At 37.1% G+C, this 24,790-nt stretch overlaps 2 protein-coding genes across 6 annotated transcripts in view; both read right to left on the bottom strand.

The window, feature by feature from the left end:
- mfn2 (mitofusin 2) overlaps positions 1 to 1,495 on the bottom strand; it is a 51,435-nt gene extending 49,940 nt beyond the window's left edge. For 2 of the 4 annotated variants that reach the window (XM_005172483.6, XM_073909724.1), the window contains exon 1: positions 82 to 1,495. The gene's annotated coding sequence lies outside the window, so the exon portion shown is untranslated. The remainder of the gene's footprint in view (positions 1 to 81) is intronic. The other 2 variants (XM_005172484.6, NM_001128254.2) reach the window with 2 other exon arrangements.
- Positions 1,496 to 2,899: 1,404 nt separating this feature from the next.
- Positions 2,900 to 24,790, bottom strand: part of plod1a (procollagen-lysine, 2-oxoglutarate 5-dioxygenase 1a) — a 46,054-nt gene continuing 24,163 nt past the window's right edge. The window contains exons 8-20 of one of the 2 annotated variants that reach the window (XR_012383842.1): positions 23,678 to 23,779; positions 21,588 to 21,719; positions 21,043 to 21,164; positions 20,586 to 20,690; positions 19,331 to 19,456; positions 16,739 to 16,880; positions 15,151 to 15,264; positions 14,989 to 15,054; positions 12,834 to 12,938; positions 11,421 to 12,310; positions 10,053 to 10,283; positions 8,598 to 9,478; positions 2,900 to 3,935 (exon numbers count right to left, since the gene is read on the bottom strand). Coding sequence is in view for 1 of the 2 variants with exons in the window: in NM_001077742.2 (NP_001071210.2) it covers positions 3,780 to 3,935; positions 8,598 to 8,723; positions 12,164 to 12,310; positions 12,834 to 12,938; positions 14,989 to 15,054; positions 15,151 to 15,264; positions 16,739 to 16,880; positions 19,331 to 19,456; positions 20,586 to 20,690; positions 21,043 to 21,164; positions 21,588 to 21,719; positions 23,678 to 23,779 (1,443 nt within the window). In the remaining variant the exon portion in view is untranslated. The remainder of the gene's footprint in view (positions 3,936 to 8,597; positions 9,479 to 10,052; positions 10,284 to 11,420; positions 12,311 to 12,833; positions 12,939 to 14,988; positions 15,055 to 15,150; positions 15,265 to 16,738; positions 16,881 to 19,330; positions 19,457 to 20,585; positions 20,691 to 21,042; positions 21,165 to 21,587; positions 21,720 to 23,677; positions 23,780 to 24,790) is intronic. The other variant, NM_001077742.2, reaches the window with a different exon arrangement.

The following is a 24,790-nucleotide window of genomic DNA, read 5'->3' as shown; positions in this document are numbered from 1 at the left end:
AAAACATGTATTTTAGCAGGCAACAACCGATCAATTAAGATTAAACACGTACTTTAATGATAATAAAATAGCAAGTCTTACCTGGCAGTGTGTGTAACAGCTTATATAAATAGAGAAGATCGAATAAGCTGGATCAGCTTCCCAGCATTTGATCTAGAGGTGTCCGGTCACTTAAGATGTAAACTCAATGTAGAGAGTTTACAATGTTTTATGAACATTTTATAATCCATAACCCACACTAACATCACAGTCACGACTTCCACGAGGCGACACCAACCCACTTCTTCTCCAGACAGAAACTAACGCGTTAAACAACTTAAACGACGTTAAATGTGAATATAATGTCTTTATTCTAGCTTTAATGATTTTAAACACTCTAGTATCCGAGTCATAGCTCCGACAGGACTTTTTCTCGAGCTCAATGTCACAGACACAAGCGGCAACCCTCGACTGCCCCAAACCCACTGCAATCCTCCACTACACTAGACCGGGCGGCGTGACCACGTGATTGATCCACCAAGCTGGAATGCGTACAACGTAACAGATAAATTATGTATATTTAAACAATGCGTACCGTGTAATCGCATTAGTATATCATATTTAAGATTTCATTTTTTATATATATCTATACCAGTAATTTTTATCTCTCTGAATGAGACAAATTGCATCATTCTTAATAATCCCGCCCCAAAGACAATTCAGCCAGTCATATTCGAGCAATTCCGAATACGCAGTTAGATTGACGTGAGACTAGCGATTCTGATTGGTTTAGAAAAAAGAAGGCGGACCCACTTGACAATTTAGCTGTCAAGAGCAAATGTTTATTATTTATTCCTCAATATTCATGCATTTAAAAAGTAATGATATATAATCTATATATCTTTACAACCTCGAAACGCTGCAATCAGATGAAACATTCACATAATCATACCTTTCACTTATGTAACGTTGAGTGTCTTTTCTAACATTAACGTTACCAGCACGAAATTAAAGGACATTTTTAAACTACAAACCTGACGTGCACAGCAACATCTTCACATATAAGTCAATACAGTTGATTTTATAAGCAAATATGTTTACCAGTAGGAACGTAGGATGTATTATATCTTATGACAATCCTCAAGCATGTTGATCCAGCGATGTCATCGCAACATATATTAATGAAATCCTCCTCTGGAAGAGCTTTCCAGATCACAGCTTTTGTTAAAGCATTTACAGGATAAGCGAAACCGAAACAAGACCCGCAACAACGCCTAACCCTAACGAACTGCTCATAAGCGTTTGACCATCAAAAGTGGGTGTGAAAGCAGTGCTTCCATTATCTTCACGTAAGAAGCATAATTTGTGAATAAATGTGATGAGTATTTACCTTTACGTTCAGTATAAATATCCGTACTTAGCAAGGTATTCCATATCTAACGTTACATAAGAGCGGAGTGATTATTTGGTCGCCATTATCTTAGCATTAGCTTCCAACGGCGGGTAGATGTATTACGTCATGTACATGCGACGTTTGTTGTTGTTGTTTTTTGCTCCACGCGAGGGCGCTCAGTATTCATTCGTTCATTTTCTTTTCGTTTTTTTTTTTCGCTTAGTCCCTTTTTTATCAAGGGTCACCACAGTGGAATGAACCGCCAACTTATCCAGCACGTTTTTACGCAGTGGATGCCCCTCCAGTCGCAACCCATTTCTGGGAAACATCCACACACACTCATTCACACACACACTCATACACTACGGACAATTTAGCCTAGTAGCCGGGGAAAACCCATGCGAACGCAGGAAGAACATGCAAACTCGACAAAGAAACGCCACTGCGTCGCTCCGGGCGCTCAGTAGTTCATAACAAAACATCTTGAAGGATGAGTTTCCAGATGCTTTTCTGGGATTTTTACAGCCCTCAGATTTTTGTCGACATTCTTTACATGCATGTTGCAGTAAGGAAAAACAAACATGGAACTGCGTTCAAAAGTCAAAAAAAGGTAACGGTTTTCCCAAATTTAATTATGTATGTCCTTATACTTATCATTGTTTATATGAACACATATACAACATTATAGCTAATATATTCTAACATATATTTAAAATTCGAATGATTGAAAATGATTAAAAGCGGCCATTTTTGCAATATTTCATAATATATGTGGCATTTATGACATATTTTAAATATGTGAAATCCAAAGATGAACGTGTATGTTTAATCACTTCCTTTCGGCTTAGTCCCTTTGTTCATCAGGGGTCACCACAGTGGAATAAACCGCTAACTTGTCCAGCATGTGTTTTACACAGCGAATGCCCTTCCAGCTGCAACCCAGTACTAGGAAACACTCATTCACACACACCCTCATTCCCACACACACACACACACACACACACACACACACTACGGCCAATTTAGTTTATTATTTCCTTAATTTCTCTTTGGCTTAGTCCCTTTATTTATCAAGTTTCACCACAGTGGAATGAACCGGCAACTTATCTAGCACGTTTTACACAGCGAATGTTCTTTCTAGCTGCAACACAGTTCTGGGAAACACCCATACACACTCATTTACACACACACATACACTACGGCCAGTTTAGTTTATTAATTAATTCATTTATTTCCCTTTGGCTTAGTCCCTTTATTTATCAGGGGTGGCCACAACGGAATGAACCGCCAACTTATCCAGCATACACCGCGGATGTTCTTCCAGCTGCATCCCAGTTCTGGGAAATACACACACACACACACACACTACGGCCAGTTTAGTTTATTAATTAATTGATTAATTTCCCTTCGGCTTAGTCCCTTATTTATCAGGGGTTGCCACAGCGGAATGAACCGCCAACTTATCTAGCATATGTTTTACACAGCGGATGCCCTTCCGTACTGGAAAACACACACACACACACAGTACGAACAGTTTAGTTTATTAATTAATTTCCCTTCAGGTTAGTCCCTTTATTTATCAGGGGTCGCCACAGCGGAATGAACTTATCCAGCATTTGTTTTACACAGCGGATGCCCTCCCAGCTGCAACCGGGCACTGGGAAACACCCATACACTCTCGCATTCACATTTATACACTACGGCCAGTTTAGCTTATTCAATTCACCTATATTTAGCGCATGTCTTTAGGCTGTGGAGGAAAATCGGAGCACCCGGAGGAAACCCACGAGAACATGGGGAGAACATGCACACAGAAATGCCAACTGACCCATCCAGAACTAAAATCAGTGACCTTCTTGCAGTGCTAACCACTAAGCCACCGTGTCGCCCCTGAACATGTATGTCACACATGTAATTTGCCTTTATTGCCAAATATCACATTTCTATCAGGTCCAACAATCTTTTTTTCTTTTCAGTTTTATTGTGTTTTCCTCCATAAATTGTGACATGATGATGAATCCATTAAGATGAATCTCAAAACAAGCAACATCAAGCAGTTAGAAAACAAACCACACACTGTTTTCAAACGTCAGCACCGATTGCTTGAGTGGCATCAAAAAAAAAAAAACCTCAAACTTGTGAATGTCAAAGCAAAGACAGTTACAACGTAGAAGTCATCTGTATGGGGAAAAAAAATCCCTTCGATACATGACAATAAATAAATGAGTAAAACGGCATTGCATAGCGATCTGTCAAAATGCTTTCAACATTCATCAGTCAGAAAAAATTATCAAAAAAAACAAACATGGGAAATATATACACACTGGCGTATTCAGAAACGTAAGGCACTTTGCTCAATTCAGTCTTCTCAATTCAAAGCAAATTCAAGTTTCCGTTAAACACAAGTTCAAGGGTCTACAAATGAGACGGCGATGTATCGGACCCCCTCGGTGGTGGGCAGACCCTCGTGGTAATGGGTGAGGCGTCCCGGGTGCATGAAAGCCCAGCCCTTCCTGGGAGACCTAATGGAGCAGTCGTACCTCAAGAACCGACAGCCTCCACCCTGAACACAACACAAAGCCATTGACAGTTAATAGACTACTATTATTCTCTTCAAAGTCATGACAACTCAAAGTTATGTCATTCCAAACCCGTATCATATTTTAAAAAATAAGGAAAAACAAAAACTTTCATTCAGTAGTCAAATCTCATTCCCTTTTTCTTTACTGTGTAAATGTTTTCATTACTTGTTCGATTAACCTTTGTGCAGCAATTAATTTTTTTTACTAGTAAGTCCAAAGTGAAAATGTCCAAAAAAATATAAATATTTTACTACTTTCACTAATGTCCATTTTTTTCAACAGCATCAGTTCTAATCATAACAAAACTTAAACTTAAATGATTTCAGCAAATGGCTGCAATATAACAAAGAGTGAAAAATGTAAAGGGGTCTGAATGTTATTCCGTACCGACTATATATATATATATATATATATATATATATATATATATATATATATATATATATATATATATATATATATATATATATATATATATATATATATGTATACACACACACACAGTTGAAGTCAGAATAGCCCCCCTGATTTATTAGCCACCCTTTTTATTTTTTTTCCCCATTTTCTGTTTAATAGAGAGCAGATTTTTTCAGCACATTTCTAAACATAATAGTTTTATTAACTCATCTCTAATAACTGATTTATTTTATCTTTGCCATGATGACAGTAAATAATATTTGACTAGACATTTTTCAAGACACTTCTATACAGATTAAAGTGTCATTTAAAGGCTTAACTAGGTTAATTAGGTTAACTAGGCAGGTTAGGGTAATTAGGCAAGTTATTGTATAATGACGGTTTGTTCTGTAGACTGTCAAAAAATATAGCTTAAAGGGGCTAATAATTTTGACCTTAAAATGTTGTTTAAAAAAATTAATAACTGCTTTTATTCTAGCCAAAATAAAACAAATAAAACTTTTTCCCGAAGAAAAAATATTATTAGACATACTGTGAAAATTTCTTTGCTCTGTTAAACATCATTTGGGAAATATTTAAAAAAGAAAAAAAAATCCAAGGGGGGCAAATAATTCAGACTTCAACTGTATATATAGTTGAAGTCAGAATTATTAGCCCTTGTTTATTTTTTTTACCCATTTTATGTTTAACGGAAAGAAGATTTTTTTAACACATTTCTTAACATAATAGTTTTAATAACTCATTTCTAATAACTTTTTTTATCTTTGCCATGATGACAGAAAATAATATTCCACAATATATTTTTGAAGACACTTCTATACAGATTAAAGTGACATTTAAAGGCTTAACTAGGTTAATTAGGTTAACTAGGCAGGTTAAGGTTATTAGGCAAGTTATTGTATAACGAAGGTTTGTTCTGTAGACTATGGAAAAAATAACTTTAAGGGGCTAATAATTTTGACCTTAAAATGGTGTTTAAAAAATTAAAAACTGTTTTTATTCTAGCCGAAATAAAACAAATTATACTTTCTCCAGAAGAAAAAATATTATCAGACATACTGTGAAAATTTCCTTACTCTGTTAAACATCATTTGGGAAATATTTTAAAAAAGTATGTATAAAGGTAGTTTAAAATTTAATTTAATAATTCATTCCAGTTATTTTAATGATGAATTTTCAGCTTCATTTGTCGGCTTAGTCCATTTATTAATCCGGGGTCGCCACAGCGGAATGAACTGCCAACTTTTCCAGCAAGTTTTTACTCAGCGGAAGGCCTTCCAGCCGCAACTCATCTCTGGGAAACATACACACACACATTCACACACACACTCATACGCTACGGACAATTTAGCCTACCCAATTCACCTGTACCGCATGTCTTTGGACTGTGGGGGAAACCGGAGCACCTAGAGGAAACCCACGCGAAGGCAGGGAGAACATGCAAACTCCACACAGAAACGCCAACTGAGCCGAGGTTCGAACCAGCGGCCTGCTTGCGACAGCACTACCTACTGCGCCACTGCCTCGCCCTCTATTATTAATTATTATTATTATTATTAATTTTTCTTTTTTGTCCCTTTATTAATCTGGGGTCGCCACAGCGGAATGAACCGCCAACTTATCCAGCATACGTTTTACAAAGCAGATGCCCTTCCAGCTGCAACCCATCACTGGGAAACATCCATAAACACTCATTTATGCATACACTATGGACAATTTAACTTATTCAATTCACCTGTACCGCATGTCTTTGGACTGTGGGGGAAACCGGAGCACCCGGAGAGAACCCATGCGAACACGAGGAGAACATGCAAACTCCACACAGAAATGCCAACTGACCCAGCCGAGGCACGAACCAGCGACCTTCCTGCCTCACAGATCGTGCTACCCACTGTGCCACTGTGACGCCCTAATTATTATTATTATTGTTAATGTAATAGTAATAAAAGCAATAATGACTGGAGTAATGATTTTATTCGAAACTACATACAATAAGAAACCAGTTATTTAAAATAGTAATAAATCTTTTTTTATGTACATTTAATTAATGCCACCTTGATGAACAGAATGATTTTCCTTAAAAAAAGCATGAAAAAAAATGACCCCAAACTTTTGACCAGTAGTCTGTATATATATCCCTGATAAATACAGGATTTTCTTTCACAAGCATCAGTTCTTATCATAATTACCAAACATTTATGAATTTTTCAGAACTTTTAAGGTATAGTTCACCCAAAAATGAACTGAAATTAAGTTCAGTAATCAAGTCTAATTCAAGTCAACATTGTTCACTGAGAGTATTGACCTTATTTTAAAATGCGGATGTGCGCCTTTTTTCTCGATTGTCTTAGAACTTCCGATTCAGTCGCCTATGGAAGAAATGACTAGGAATAATAAATGGCAAAAAACGGTCAAACTACTTGCTCTACAAACAAATGTTTGCATGACTATACAGACCAAGTAGAATAATATAATAAGAAAATATCAGTTTGCAACATCAAGCAGCGCATCGAGCAGTTTTTAACGTCTAAAAATGAATGGAAGTGAATGAGAGCGGAAGTCTCGAGTCAAAAATATTCAAAGAAAAAAGCCAGTAAATACATGATAATAAAATTTGAGGCGTACAAATTCTTACCCTACTCCACTATTCACTTTGCAAACATGAAACAGGCGAGAAACAAAATGAGGGAAAAGACATACAAGTTATATCCCTGAAAAAGCAAATAAAAAGCCTAGAAATCCACTCAAGTCTTTGTTTTCATCTCAAGCGTTAAGGAGAGGTGCAGGTCAAGACAAGCTGCAGTGTTTCAACATGAACACACTAACCACTAGCCTGCTGCATTCTTTAAATGTGAGATTTGAAGTAAAGATTTCAATAAACTTCACCTAAAAACTGCATTTTCAATCAACTTCAAAAAATCTACAACTTTATAACTTTCCAACTAATATAAAAAGAATATGACAAATTTAGTTTACAATTGATCATTAATTTTGTTTATATATGGGTTAAAGATGTTGTTTTTAGTGTCTGGATATGAGTAAATGTACATAGTTGAGTTTTTATACACATAATAACCATATTACAGTCAAGCTAACTGTCAAACTGCTAGATTCACATATAAAATGAAACAATCCTAATTAGATTTTTACCTATTAAAATATAATGACGATAATAAATGCCATCAGGGGCGCTGCTGGCCCTCTGACAAGCTGAAAGTTGAAGAGCGGGGCATATTATTGATGATCGCTGATGAAAATGAATACCGGGAGAGGGGGATCTGAGAAAAGTGAAGAACGGGGGTTGTGGGGGGGATGAGGTGTGGTGGGTTGGTTCATAATGTCAGTGGCGCCCCTAAATGTATGGGCCCTTAGAATCGTCCTAACCACCCCCCTCCCCACCCCCCAGTGGCGCCCCTGAATGCCATTACATTTGACATTTAAAAGTATTTTTCCTTTCTCACATATGAGAAAAACAGAAGTTTGACTAAAGAATTAAGATTTAAAATGACAATTATTTTATATCTTGAACCTGCTTATTGAGGATTCTTGCTTTTGAATATGTACGATTTTTAGAATATTGTTATTGTTCATTGTAATAGTGACAAACACTACACTGAATTAAATTTTAGTGGATGTAAATCTAATTGGATGGATGTAATCACACAAATAGCATTGTTTTGCTAATAAGAACAATTAATTATTCTAATAATGTACAAAAAAATAGGAAATACATTAAAATATAAATTTGACACTTTTATTGATCACCCTTATTATTGAAATAATCATTTGTATTTTTTTTCTGAGAGGAGCTTTAAGAGGTTTAAAGGGATAGTTCACCCAAAAACTTAATATTTACTCTCCCTTCGCTTGTTCCAAACTTATTTGACTTTCCTTCTTCTGTTAAACTCAAAAGAAGATATTCTGAAGAAAGCTGGAAACCGGTAACCATTGACTTCCATAGTATTTACAAATTCTATGGAAGTCAATGGTTACAGGTTTCCAGCTTTATTTAAAGTATCCTCTTAAGCATTTAACAGAAGAATGAAAGTCAAATAGGTTTAAAAGCACATGGGGCAGAGTAAACAGTAAGCGAATGTTCACTTTTGAGTGAACTATCCCTTTAAATATTAATTTCGATGACTCCTATATAAAAATGCATTTTGAATAAATTAGGCAGCTGTTTAATTGATGTAATTGTAGCACTGGCAGACATTGTTTCCACTCACCTGAAAGTCAATTCCGACATGATTGAGAGCGATATTGATGGTGAAGGTGGAGGCGTCGTGATGTGGTCTTAATGAAGGCTGCTCATCAGGTTTATAACGAACAACAAACGCCAGATCGAACTGAGCCTGCAGGAGGAAAACACAGAGAAAAGTCCAAAAACAGAAATAATACATAAAATACACATGCAGTGCATCCGGAAATTATTTATAGCAATTTAATTTTTCCACATTTGTTTATGTTACAGCCTTATTCCAGAATGGATTAAATTCATTTATTTCCTCAAAATTCTACACACAATAGCCCATAATGACAATGTGAAAAAAGAGTTTTTGAAATTATTGCAAATTTATTAAAAATAAAAAACCTGAAGAATCACATGTACATCAGTATTCACAGCCTTTGCTCAATACTTTGTTGATGCACCTTTGGCAGCAATTACAGTCTTTTTGAATATGATGCCACAAGCTTGGCACACCTGTCTTTGGGAATTTTTGCCCATTCCTCTTTGCAGTACCCCTCAAGTTTTATCAGGTTGGACAGGAAGTGACGGTGAACAGCCATTTTCAGATCTCTCCAGAGATGTTCAATAGGATTTAGGTCTGGGCTTTGGCTGGGCCACTCAAGTACATTCACTGAGTTGTTTTGAAGCCACTCCATTGATATTTTGGCAGTGTGCTTTGGGTCATTGTCCTGCTGGAAGATGAACCGTCGCCCCAGTCTGAGGTCAAGAGCACTCTGAAGCAGGTTTTCATTCAGGATGTCTCTGTACATATGTCATGATGCCTCTATCCTGACTAGTCTTCCAGTTCCTGCTGCTGTAAAACATCCCCACAGCATGATGCTGCCACCACCATGCTTCACTGTAGGGATGGTATTAAGCCTGATTTATACTTCTGCGTCAGGTGACCGGCGTAACCCACGGCGCAGGCAACGCGTGTGGCTGTGCATTTATACTTCTGCGCGCTGTCTCTGCCGGTCTGCATTAACACTTCCGAAACGCTAGTTGGCAGTGAGGTGTAAATGTTCCTCTGTGTCAAGTTTCTTCGCTACTTTTTTGCATTTCCTGAACACTTCCGGGATGTACAAGTGGCTCAAACTCGCTCATTTTGAGGCAGGAACCGGCGGACGTGCAACAACTTTAACTATGAGGTAAACACAAAACAAAACTTTCCATCCGGAGCTCCTTCACGGGACTCCACACTTGTAAACAATCGCTCGCGCGGCGTCGCGCCATTCGCGCGCCTCTCGGTCCCGCCCAGACTCGTCAGCGCTACCAAGCCGACCAATCACAGAGCTTATGCTACGCGTCGTTGCGACGTGTAGTTACATTTTTTGAGAGGTGCACGTCAGTGACGGCGATGGCCACGGCGAAGGGCTATGCGTCAGCGCCGTAGCATACGCCGGTGTTTGACGCAGAAGTATAAATCAGGCTTTAGCCTGGTGATGAGCGGTGCCTGGTTTTCTCCAAACGTAACGCCTGGCATTCACTCCAAAGAGTTCAATTTTAGTCTCATTAGACCAGAGAATTTAGTTTCTTATGGTCTGAGAGTCCTTCAGATGCCTTTTGGCAAATTTCAGGCGGGGAGTGCCTTCCGTCTGGCCACTTTACCATACAGGCCTGATTTATGGATTGCTACACAGATGGTTGTCCTTCTGTAAGGTTCTCCTCTCTACACAGAAGAAAGCTGGAGCTCAGACAGAGGGCTCTGTTTTGACGGTCCATGCGCAAAGCGCAAAACGCAGGGCGCAAATGCTTTCAGGGCGTGTCAGGACGCGTTTTTGCTAATTTAAGGATGGGAAAATCTGCCTTGCGCTTCGGCGCATGGTCTAAAAGGGTTGAGTTTATTTTCTTAATGAGTTATAGGTGTGTTTTAAGAATAAACCAATTAGAGTCTCATCTCCCTTTTCCTTTTAAGAGTCAGCTGCGTCGCACCAAGAGCGCAAACAGCTAACAGTTTTTTAACAGAAAACTGTTAAACAGAGCATCTACTGCGTGAGAATGAGAGATAATGGATCACTTTCACTTTCGCTCTTGGATAGGGAAACCTTTACGCACAGCATCAATTAGTCTATAAATAAATACTTTTGTTTGTTAAGCGCAAATATTCGTTTCAAAGCTATTTCTAAATTCAGCTCTAATTTCCAGCAAACGAATAAATGAATAATAATAACAAAATGTGCCCAAAAATCTGAGTTATATCCTAAAACACATGCTGTGCCCCATATGGTCTAAAACCTGACAGGTGGGCAAATCTAAGCTTATTTTTATTAAAACAAATATAAATATGGATATATTAAATAATACTGCTAATAATAATAACATTATACAAATCAAATTGTTATGAATGAACTGAAAAAGCCTCCCGAGATGAAGAAGACATAAAAGCAGTGATTTTTCATATTTATGTAGGCTAGAAAATAATATGTTTTATAATATTTTAATCCTTTATATTTATATCCTATATCTATTCTTATTATATTCTATATATATCCTTAATATTTGAATTTTTTTCATATGTAAAGATATTTGCCTATTGCTCTCTTGTGCTTATTAAGCAGTGCGTAAGCGAGGAGCAACTCTGCGCCAGAGTTTAGACCGGGTTAGTTTTGGTTTAATGAAAAATCTATTATAGTTTCTCATGCCAGCACTGCGCCTCAGAACGCCTTCCTTTTTAGACCAAATGCTATTTAAAATGCTATTGCTAATTGCTATTTAAACAGCGTAGCACAACGCCTCAAAACGACTCTTGCGCCAAGCTGAAACTACCAAAAGACTATTGCGTCATGCCTTGCGCCACACTGCGCCGGGTGTATGATAGGGCCCAGAGTGATCATCGGGTCACCTCCCTGACTAACGCCCTTCTCCCCCGATCACTCAGCTAACATGGCCGGCCAGCTCTAGGAACAGTCCTGGTGGTTCCAAACATCTTCCACAAATGGATGATGGAGGCCGCTGTGCTCATTGGAACTTTCAGAGCAGCAGAATTTCCTTTGTCTTCATGCTTGGTTTGTGCTTTGAGAAAACCTTATTTGTTTTATTTAAAGTTTTTTTTTTTAAAGCATGTTAAGGTCAATATTATTAGCCCCCTTAAGCAATACTTGCCTAATTACCCTGACTTGCCTAATTAAACTAGTTAAGCCTTTAAATGTCATTTTAAGCTAAATACTAGCATCTTTTAAAATATCTAGTAAAATATTGTTTACTGTCATCATAGCAAAGATAAAATAAATCAGTTATTAGAGATGAGTTATTAAATCTATTATGTTTAGAAATGTGTTGACAAAATTTTTCTCTCCGTTAAGTAAAAATAGAGGAAAAATATACAAGGGGGCTAATAATTGTGACTTAAACTAAATATTTAAACAGATTTTTGCTTGTATTGTAACCATTGTTTATCACTTTACTTCTTACTTTTGTTTTCTACTATAAAAATACTCATGTAAGTACCCATGAAGGAGGTGTTGTTTGTTCGTTATTCTGTTAATGTTTACAATACTACATTAAAAAAAACAAAAAACAAAAGAGACAATTACAATAAATGCAAAAAAATGATTAAACGCTTACCCTTGTGTAATACCCTGGAAACATCTTCTCCGTGACTGGAGCTATGTAATCCAAAAGAAACTTCTGCCATTCTTTCTCGTAGCCCACCTGATTCATGTGGATATCGATTGTGGGCACATTTTCATATCCACCTTGAATCCTATTGTCCTAAAAGCACACACGAAATTCAGTTTACTTGAAGTCTGCATGAACCAGAAGCTTTTTTTTCATACTGTGATGCAGTTTCTAGAGAAACAGATTAATAAAATAAAAAGTAGTGGGCGTGGCTTGTTTTTCTACTGCAAGCTGATTGGATGTAGTGCAGTAGGCTTTTCATTAAGAAAGATCAGGAACAGGGTTTGGGGAGACTTATTACAACCAAACAGACTCCTCCTTCTCAACATTTCTGTTTGTTGTCAAAACTGACAGCTGGAAGGGCGAGGTTAAATATGTAAGCCACGCCCAATACCTCACACAGATGTAATTAAACAATTTAACTGAAGACAAACAGGAAGTGCATTTTCAGATTTCAATTTTAGATTACAACGGCAATTTAATTTTCTTAATGACCTGCAAAGATGAATTGTTCGCCACAAAACTGGCAATGTGAGCAAACAAAATTATATGCTTATTATTGATTTCATGGGGACTTTAAAAAAGCCAAAACAGCATAAACATAAAAACAACGTACCACATTTGCTCCTCCTGACCACTGGCCAAAGTTTTCCATCTCCTCAACAAGATGGTCGCAGGCCACTTCGGAGAAAATGGGGAACCAGTACACGTCAGGACACGGCTGCACAGAAAGCGACAAATAAATCCAGTGCTCCCCACACATAGAGTTTACTTGAGGGGGGCTGCCCAGGTATATTAATGGCCAGCCGAGTATATTTATTGACTCGATTTTACTATTATCATCATCCTTATAATGAAGTTCACGGCCACCAGGCCGCTGGGAAGACGGAGGCGGAGAACCGACGAAGCTTAAAAGGTAATTATTAGTAAAAGGGAAGGCAGCTCGTCATGGACATCCCTGTCTAAATCAAAACAAACACAACATAACTGTCCAGGCCTGGACCTCTATCCATCCGTGGGTTTCGAGGCCGGTGTGCGCCACAGGTGTTTACACTTACATAGCGGCCTCACTCCATTCCCACGGCTCTCAGCCCCGCCCCCTCACCACATACCCCCATCACAGGTCAGCGCAACCCGTTAGACCAATATGAGACTGGCCGAGAAAAAAGGAGATGGAAAAAAGCAGAAGGTAAGACAGAGTAGACTGAGAGAGGGAAGGTTCTCCGGACACGTTGTCTCCTGGTCCTCCACCAGCTGAGAGATTGGTGATGTGCTGGTTCCCAGTGAAGGAATCTATCCACCTGCCTTTCTTTTCGTGTCCAGCAGCGGCTCTTCCGGGTGGTGGCATTACCGGTCTCCTGCTTCGCTCCCGCTTCAGTGGTCGGCAGCAGGCTTCAGCATCTTTGCAGATCGCTGCATCTCCCCTGTCTTTTTTGGATGGCTCCTCTCAGCTCTTTCCACCCACGGTGGTGAGCCCCACGTCCCCTGCTCCTCCCCATGCATGGAGTCGGCAGTAGGCAGACTCACCCCTGGCCTCCCCGGTGCTCTCGGCAGACGGACAAGTTTCTCCCACACTCAGGGTTCACTCCTTGTCCTGGGTTTTAGCACCACTGTAATGAACTTTACGGCCACCGGGAAGAAGAAGGCAGAGAACCGACAAAGCTTAAAAGGTATTTATTAATAAAAATGATGGCAGGTCCTCACGGACACTGTCATCTAAACTAAAAACAAACACAACATAACTGTGTCCAGGCCTGGACCTCTCTCAGCTTCCTCTGCCATCGTTCCTATTCTTATAGTCCAGAGCTCCTTCTGTGGGATTCGAGGCCAGTGTGCGCCACAGGTGTATTTACTTACAGTGTGTGATGAAGTGTGTGACTGTCTGATGAAGAGCCATGTGGCTTGAAACGTTACACGCTTTGTGTCAGCTTTTTTAATTTAATACATTTGTATTTTTGGAGCTTTGGTGTTGCCGCCTTTAATGAATATTTAATTTACAAATTAAGTTAAAAAATATATATTTATTAAATATAAAATATTTGATTATGAAATATTTTATTTTCTGTCAAAGCCGTTTTTTTTGCAGAAATGTTAAAAGTGACATTGATTTCTACTTAAAGTGTAGTTCATTTATTTTGCTCCTTTTGTTCAATCTTTTTGAATTAAAATGCTTTTTTTTTAAATGCTTTTATTATCCAAAATAATTCTATTTGTGGATATTTATTTTCTTTTTATGTGCCTGCTCGTTTTCCCCTATCTTTCTCATGTATTTGTTAAATAGGCAACTCAAATTTAGTTTATAATTCCCTTATTGTTTAATAATGAACTATAGTTTGTAAAGACTTTATTCTGTTTTATTTGTCCTGTGAATCTTTTGTTGGTATTGCAATAAATGCATAAATAAATAAGTGATTACGCCATGTGATCAGTCATGACTGCAGCAACTTTGAGCCCCGAAGTGTCCAACCTGGTGGCTTCGTTTTCAACTCCGCCCCCGCCTGCGCTCGGCTAATCAGGTAGATCACCGGCTGCAGCTGTGCTTCATGTCAAATGCACCAAACCATTCTCACTGGCAGAGCGGAGATCAAGCAAAACGCTATTGGCTGTTTTTTAAAGGGGATGAGCTACACTATATCCCTCCCTCTTTTCGTGTTTCGGTTGAGATTGTGTCAAACATCGAATTCAAAATACACACTTCAAAGCAATTTTACGTGACTTTTATAGGGTCAATTCATAGATTGTGTAATTTTATTGCTTGGGTGAATACTCACTGTTTCTATAAACTCGTCTTTTAAAACTCTGGAATAATTTGGATGAATGTATCGTTCCTCCCATTCCTGTTTCACAGAAAAAAAAGTATAAGACAAAAAATACACCGTAAACTAACAATAAATGATGCATTTCCAGTATAATATTTGTAAATGTAATCTTACCACAGGATTTTCAAAGATCTGCCAGAGATCATTGTGCAAGTGGTTTGTTTGGTAATTGTCGGTCGATAAAACTCGACCGAAAGTATCCATATTTGTCACAAACATAAAGACACCCTGGGAATGAGAAAACATATCTCAATATATTTATCCAAAAATGTCAAATTGCATTATACACTCACTGGCCACTTTATTAGGTATGCCTTACAAGTACTAGGTTGGACACACTTTTGTCTTCAGAAATTCTTAATCCTTCTTGGTATAGATTCAACAAAGTACTGGAAGTATTCCTCAGAGTTTTTGCTCCATATTGACATGATAGCATCACACAGTTGCTTTAAATTTGTCGGCTGCACATCCATGATGGGAATCTCCAGTTCCACCACATCCTCCATTAAATTGAGCTCTGGTGACTGTGGAGGCCATTTGAGTACAGTGATCTCATTGTCATGTTAAAGAAACCAGTCTGAGATGATTCGCACTTTACAACATGGCACGTTATTCTGCTGGAAGTAGCTATCAGAAGATCGGTTGTTCTGAGTGGCTACTTAAATTACTGTTGTCTTTCTATCAGCTGGAACCAGTCTGGCCATTCTCCTCTGACATCAACAAGGCATTTGCGCCCACAGAACTGCCGCTCACTGGATATTTTCTCTTTTTTAGACCATTCTCTGTAAACCCTAGAGATGGTTGTGCGTGAAAATCCCCGTAGATAAGCAGTTTCTGAAATACTCAGACCAGCCCGTCTGGCACCAACAACCATGCCACGTTCAAAGTCACTTAAATCCCCTTTCTTCCCCATTCTGATGCTCCGTTTGAACAGATCATCTTGACCATGTCTACATGCCTAAATGTATTGAGTTGCTGCCATGTGGTTGGCTGATTAGAAATTTGCGTTAACAAGCAGTTAGACAGGTGTACCTAATAAAATGGCCATGAGTTTATATAATTTTCAATTTTAAACTTCAGCTCACATAACATTAAATCAAGTGTTAAAAAAGTGACAATAAAACAACATTTACTTCCATCTGATCTTATTCAAATATGTCAAAGAACAAATGATCGTTAAAATTATTCTCTAATTTAAACTATTAAAAACTTCTTGACAAATAGAAATATTTGGAGTTCAGAACAACTTTAAATGAAAGAAAATATCAGTTCTTCATTTATAGTAATGCACATTAGTAAAAACCTTTGAATAATGATAATAAAGAATATGAATAATAATAAATTTATGATGAATAATAATCAATTTATGGCATGTTTAAAGGGATAGTTCACCAAAAACTAAAAATTTACTCTCCCTACACTTTCACAAACCTATTTGAGTTTCTTTATTCAGTTCAACACAAAGGAAGAAATTCTGTAGAAAGCTGAACACCTGTAACCATTGACTTCCATTACTTTTTTCTACTATGGAAGTCAATGGTTACAGGTTTTCAGCTTTCTTCAAAATATCTTTTTTTGTTCAAAACAAGACAGAAATTAGAAAAGATTTTGAAAAAGTAAATAGTGAGCGAATTTGTGTTTTGAGTGAACTATCCCTTCAAGTGAGTTCCTGTGCCATATTTATAAGATTCTTAAGTCTGACCTTGTTTCGTATTTTTTCACAGAAGGCCATATCTGGGTCCAGCGTTGTGGACTTGAACAGGTCTGGATCTTTGAGGTCAGTCCTCAGCGTGTCTGCTTTTATCAGGAATATGTGAGAGACGTATGGCACATTCCACAAACCACTGCGGAAAAACACAGAATGAGCACAAAATCTGAAGACTTCTTCATACTTATAGAGAAGTACAATATAGTCATTTAAAAACTCAGACCAGGTATATACAGGAATCAGCGAGTGACGCTTTTAAAAGGTGGTCCACTACGATATGATATTTTAAACTTTAGTTGATGTGTAATGTAGCTGTGTGAACATAAACAACATCTCTGAATGAAAGACGCTTAAAGTTCAATGCAAAGGGAGACATTGGCTTTCACAGCATTAGCTTAGCAAAGCCTACAGGGAACGGAGTGGGTTAATGATGTCATCAACCAGGGATATTCAATTAGTTTGTCACGAGAGCCAGTTAATGAAAAGCATCCTAAACGAGGATCCAGAGAGATATGACTTGCAATATAAGTGATGACACAACAGCATATAAGAGCCTATATGTTGTGTTTGTGCACATAAAGACACCCATGTTGACATTTTCTACATTAAAACGTTAATATGTTGTATTTTGAAACTACATAACATCACTGCATTGTACAATGTTGCTTTTTTTTTTACAAACAAATTCATTTCGAGGCACAAAACCAGTGTTTTGCTCAAGTAGGTTTCTTCTACATTTAAACACATTCAAAGAAAACAAAAATAGTTTATAATATAATTTAACATTTTATTGCAGTTATTTTAATGATGATTTTCAGCTTCATTTTGCCAGTCTTTACGGTCACATGATCCTTTAGAAATCACTCTATTATTAAATATTACTATTATTATTCATTCATTCATTCATTTTCTTTTTCGGCTTAGTCCCTTTATTATCTGGAGTTGCCACAGCGGAATGAACCGCCAACTTATCCAGCATATGTTTTACACAGCGGATGCCCATCCAGCTGCAACCCATCACTGGGAAACACCCATACACACACATACACTACAGCCAATTTAGCTTACCCAATTCACCTGTACCGCATGTCTTTGGACTCTGGGGGAAACTGGAGCACCCAGAGGAAACCCACGTGAACACAGGGAGAAGATGCAAACTCCACACAGAACACGGAAATGCCAACTGACCCAGCCGAGGCTCGAACCAGTGGCCTTCTTGCTGTGAGGCGATAGTGCTAACTACTATGCCACTGTGATGCCCAAAATGTTATTATTATTAATGTAAGAGTAATAAAACCAATAATGACTGGAGTAATAATTTCATTTGAAACTACATACAATGAGAAACCATTCATTCATTTTCTTGTCGGCTTAGTCCCTTTATTAATCTGGGGTCGCCACAGCGGAATGAACCACCAACTTATCCAGCAAGTTTTTACGCAGCGGATGCCCTTCCAGCTGCAACCCATCTCTGGGAAACATTCACACACATTCACTCACACACTACGGACAATTTAGCCTACCCAATTCACCTGTACCGCATGTCTTTGGACTGTGGGGGAAATCGGAGCACCTGGAGGAAACCCATGCGAAGGCAGGGAGAACATGCAAACACCACACAGAAACACCAACTGAGCCGAGGTTCGAACCAGAGACCCAGCGACCTTCTTGCTGTAAGGCGACGGCACTACCTACTACGCCACTGCCTCGCCCAATGAGAAACCAGTTATTTAAAATTTTTATCCACTTATATATTTTTTCTCATTTAATGAATGCCGCCTTGATGAACAGAATAATTTTCTTAAAAAAAAAAAAGCATGAAAAAAAATGACCAATATAATTCTCAATATAAAATTTAACCGTTCAGTATGACCTCCACGGTTCAATACGCGCTTGTGAATTGCGGTTTTCTCGGTTTTGTGTTTAAATAATTTATGTGCGGTTTACATCTCCCCGAATTGACTGTATGTGCCTGTAAGTCCATGAGCTGAGATGAGGAAACTCCCCGCGAGGAAATATCCAATCACTATGCTCTAAAGTTAGGGGGCGGATATAAAGGAGGATATATCAAAAAATAACGTGATTTTCTACAAATTAAGCATGAGCACACATTGCTTTGCACCCCATAAACACAACCAAGCCTTATAAATACACTCTGGATCATCTCTTTAAGACTTTCCATATGTTTTAAGACCACTTTTATAGCCACGTTAGGCTTCAACATCTCTATAATGAAGCACAAGAGAATCTATTTACTTGACTACCCACATGATATCTTCACAAGACAGAGAACTACTAAATAAACTCCTATTTAATGAATTAATGAAACTTTAGATCCTATTTAACACAACTCAACACATTCATCTGTAAACACACTGAAGACTCTGGTCTACATTTTTTTATGACCAACTGATTTTTTTTTTTTTAAGAATTTAGAATTTTAGGCACTTTCTTCATGATCCACGCAAATATTCAAGAGACATTAGTAGATAGTGATGTAAAATAGATTCGAAAATTAAAAATGATGTTGTAAAAAAACAACATCTGTGATAAAAACACTTCACAGGACCTTTAAGACTAACTTACACGCGGTGTCCCTGAACAATGTCCACGTAATCCTCTGAGCGGGCGTAGAAACCATCTGCACTGAGAGCACCCCAGAAGTTCGTCCACAGTCGCCCCGGTTTGGTCAGCATTGGTGCAATAAAAGGCCTGGGATGGTCATGGAATAATTACAAGCAAGGAAAAAGAAAACAATCAGTTCGAAGCAGAAATCTAGAAGTTTGAAGAACTTAAATGTTAAGCATTTGAATAAATAATTCAGTTATAGATATAGATTATTTATTGTTACATTCAAATTTTTGTTTTATTTTAGTTTAGCTTTTATTTTGTCTTTATAAACACGTGCTTAACTGTATTTTACATAGTTGTATATGATTTGAAATTTCATTAAATTCAATTCAATTCATTTGTTTTTTTTTTCGGCTTAGCCTTTTATTAATCTGGGATCGCCACAGCGGAATGAACCGCCAACTTATCCAGCACATGTTTTATGCAGCGGATGCCCTTCCTATTGCAACCCATCACTGGGAAACATTCATACACACTCATTCACACACACACACACACACACACACACACACACACACACACACACACACACACACACACACACACTACAGACAGTTTAGCTCACCTATGTTACCTGTACCACATTGTTTTTTATACTTTTTGGAGCACCCGGTGGATTAAATTAAATTATTTGTCATGTAATTGTTTCCTAAAAAATGTCATTATTTTGATTGTCATTTTAATGCTGTCTAAAAGCGCAAACATATATTTATACATATATACTTTTCTTTACTTTGTTTTAAATAAATAACTAATAAATAACACAATTAAATTTATTAAAAAATTATCATATTAAATTAAATAAAAATAAATAAATAAAAATATTTGATTTGTCACAATTAATGAATTCTAACAATATTTATTTATATTTTTACTTGGTTGTAAATAAAATAAAATAAATAATAAATAGCACAACTAAATCGATGGACAAACTGTCACACTATCAAAATCGAATCGAATAGAAAAATAATTCTATTTGTCATGTTTACTGTTTCCTAAAAACATTCCTACATATTTTTACTTTGTTATAAACAAAATTAAATTAAATTAAATTAACAATTAACCAATTAATTATCTCCTAAAAACATTTCTATATATTTATATACATTTTTAAGTTGTTTAATTTTATTTTACTTCGTCAACTTCAACTAAACAAGATTAAACAATTCACAATCTGCCCTAATTAAACAGGTACAGGCGCTTCACTCACTTGTTGTGCTCAATTAGGATTCTAAGTGTGTCTTCGTTCTTTAAAACCACATCCACGTCTATGCTGAAGAAGTATTCACAGTCGATGTCTTCTCGGCACATATCACTGCAACAAAAATACACAAAAGAAATCAATGGACCATTCAGAGCACAGAGAAACCACTGTTGAGTGTTAAGGTGAACCATATGGACATTATATGTGTTTTAAAAATTACGAAAAAATAGAGTTTTTGTTAACCTTCATAATGCAACCAACAAAATCTTTTTAAAAATCCATAGTTTCAGTAAAAAAATATTCTCTTTACAGTTATCTTTACATTATCTGATACTCTCTTTACAATTATCTTTATGGAGAAAAGAATAAACCTGGATTTAGTTTGGGTCCTTTTGGGGGAGGGTTATGTTTAGAGCAACACTAAATGCTTGTAATTAACAACAGTAATAAAAAGCACACTTACAATCCAAGGTTACGTGAGGACACAGGATCAATGTCCTCCTCTGGTCCAATCAGCTTCACACCCTGGTATTCAGACTCGTGAGAATCCAGAAATGCATGTATGTGTTGTTCATGATGTGTTTCCTGCACATATTCAATACGTTCATCAGATGTACATCAGCCTTGGTTATTGTGCATTAAATATAAAAGCCAATCTATTAGCAGTCACAAAGAGATACGATTCCAGTAGTATTTTTAAGAGCTTGTTTACAATATGGTGCCATTAGTTCATGTATTTAATATAATTAACTAAAAATGGACGAGAAAAATGCATCGTAGTTCATATATATGTATATGTACGTATGTAAATATATCTTTGGACTGTGGGGGAAACCAGAGCACCAGGGAGAAATCCACGCCAGCACGGGGAGAACATGCAAACTCCACACAGAAATGCCAACTGGCCCAGTCGGGACTCGAACCTGCAACCTTCTTGCTGTAAGGCAACAGTGCTAACCACTGAGCCACCGTGCCACTCCTATGGCAAATCTGAACATCATATTTTACCTGATTATAAATGAAGAGCTTGAGTCTGTTTTTGGGGTATTTCAGATTAAATAACCGCTCAAAGAAGACGGTGACGAAGGGTGTGGGCTGTTGGATGAAGATCCCAATGACCACCACAGGATATTCACTCTCCTGCAGACAAAAAAAAGGAAAAGAAAACAGGCACAATAAAAAATTATTAATATAGCAAACCAATATTCAGTCCAAGCTCTCTAATTCTGAATATATAGTGTATATATACAGTTGAAGTCAGAATTATTAGCCCCCATGTTTATTTTTTTCCCTCATATATTTTTCATGACACTTCTATACAGCCTAAAGTGTCATTTAAAGGCTTAACTGGGTTAATTAGCTTAACTAGGCAGGTTAGGGTAATTAGGCAAGTTATTGTGTAATAAGGGGTTTGTTTTGTAGACTATCGAAAAAAATATAGCTAAAAGGGGCTAATAATATTGACCTTAAAATGTTGTTTCAAAAATTAAAAACTGCTTCTATTCTAGCCAAAATAAAACAAATAAGACTTTCTTCAGAAGAAAAAATATTATCAGACATACTGTGAAAATGTCCTTGCTCTGTTAATCATCCTTTGGGAAATATTTAAAAAAGAAACAAAAATTCAAAGGGCTGCTAATAATTCTGACAATATATATATATACATACAGTTAGGTCCATAAATATACACCAACACAATGATTTTGAAATGGCCAAGTCAATCACCTGACCTGAATCTAATTGAGCATGCATTTCATTTGCTGAAGACAAAACTGAAGGGAAAATGCCCCGAGAAAAAACAGGAGCTGAAGACAGTTAGACCCTTAAGAAGTGGGAGGCACATATGCAAACTGCTGTAATTCCTACAGCGTTCACCTGGTTTGGATGTAAATACCCTCAAATTAAAGCTGACACTCTGCAGTTAAAGCACATCTTGTTTGTTTAATTTCAAATCCATTGTGTTGGTGTGTAGAGCCAGAAATATTAGAATTGTGTTGACGTCCAAATATTTATGGGCCTAGCTGTGTATATTTTATATACAGTTGAAGTCAGAATCATTTGCCCCCTTCGAATTTGTTTTCCTTTTTTAAATATTTCCCAAATGATGTTTAAAACATAGCAAGGACATTTTCACAGTGTGTCTGATAATATTTTTTCTTTTGGAGAAAGTCTTATTTGCTTTACTTCGACTAGAACAAAAGCCGTTTTTAATTTTTAAAACACCATTTTAAGGACAACATTTTTTTCGATAGTCTACAGAACAAACCTTTGTTATACAATAACTTGCCTAATTACCCTAACCTGCCTAGTTAACCTAATTAATCTAGTTAAGCCTTTAAATGTCACTTTAAGCTGTATAGAAGTGTCTTGAAAAATATCTAGTCAAATATTATTTACTGTCATCATGACAATGATAAAATAAATCAGTTATTAGAGATGAGTTATTAAAACTATTATGTTTAGAAATGTGCTGAAAAATCTCCTCTCCGTTAAACAGAGATTGGGTAAAAAAATAAACAGGGAGGTTAATAATTCAGGGGGGCTAATAATTTTGACTTCAACTGTATATACTGTTTCAGTACTTCATTTTAAATGCATAAACAGTGATTTAAGTTACCAACTACTGTCTATATTAATATTATTTGTAATATTATATACTATATGATTATATAGTATATAAAGACCAAAACATAATAACATAACATGCAGAAGAAAAAATGACATATTGTATTCACAAATTTTCCATCAACTTAAAAATAAGCTGCTACGTTTGATTAAATTGCTACCTTTTTAATTAAACCATGACCATTTTCCACTATTTTGTTCTCATTTTTGCCAAAATGTGGCCAAGGTGAACTCATTAGATTAAGTTATACCAACAATGACTATAATATAAATATATTTAATAAGTTGTAATAATACATTTGTAATTAATGACCACATGTACTCTGTATACATGCATCATTGACATAAATCATGACTCCCTAAAAGTGGATTTGAATGCAATTATTTAATACAGCCATACAAACACAACCATATCTCAAGGATAAGCGTAAAATCGAAACCATGAAAACAATGAATGAGTGTAAAGGGCTGACCTGCAGTCCGGAAAGCAGCCGCCGATCCTGATTACACATTGTGCAGCCAGTCTCAAATGTCCACAGATTCGGGATGTAGTTCCCTAGGTAGTTTATCTGAAGCTGAAGAAAAAAAAGAGCACAAAATAAATCAGGTTGAACTGAAGACAGTTGTTAAAGAAGATCTTGCCTGAATATTACGGTCATTTACATAACAAAATAACATCATCTCCTCTCTTAAGGCTCGTACACACCGGGACGCTTTTCGCTTGCGTTAATCGTCAGCGTTTTTCAAGGATTCAAACCCAAGCAATTTTCACTGGCGTCGAGCAGAAGAGTATGCAAAACCACTCCTTGACGTTACATGGTGCTGCACTACTTTAAGCTTCTGACATCCGCTTGTAACAAAGAAGAAGACAAAGTTGACTATTCATAGGCTGCGTCCGAAACCGAAACCGTCCGAATCCGAGATGCGCACTCCAGAATCTCGCCGGAAGTAGTAAGTCATCCGGGTACTTCTCGCATACTGATTTTCGAATTTTAAGAATTCGGACATACTACTCTGCTCGCATACTGATTTTAGCATACTATATAGTATGGAAGTATGCGGTTTCGGACGCAGCCATAGAATTCGAAAATCAGTATGTGAGAAGTACCCGGATGACTTCTGGCAAGATTCTGAAGTGCGCATCCCATGCACGCTGCGCTATCCCATGATGCCCCACGAGAGAATTCATGAATGGGAGTGACGCGACGCAATTGACGCAGGTAAGTCATGTGACCACGACAAAATGTCGAATGTAGTACATCCGAATTCCATTCATACTTTTAACATACTTTTCACGCGACGCTTCAAAACAAAAAAACGAGCATGGGGCGTTTTTAAAAAATGATGCTTTTACGCCTGCCATTTTGCATGTTGGTGTGCACGATCACATTGATGTCCTCTATTTAGTCACAAGGCGTTAAACATCTATGGAAAACGCAAGCAAAAAACGTCTCGGTGTGCATGGGCCTTAAGTCTACTAAAGGAGGTCAAGCCTTCTCATTTATGGCTTCTAAACTCTGGAATATAGCCTTCCAGTATTTAGTGGGGAAAAATATTTATTAATATTCATGTATTTATATTGTATC

This window comes from Danio rerio, chromosome 8 (genome assembly GCF_049306965.1).
Source record: "Danio rerio strain Tuebingen ecotype United States chromosome 8, GRCz12tu, whole genome shotgun sequence".
Taxonomy (NCBI): domain Eukaryota; kingdom Metazoa; phylum Chordata; class Actinopteri; order Cypriniformes; family Danionidae; genus Danio; species Danio rerio.
This window is presented reverse-complemented; position numbering and strand designations above follow the sequence as displayed.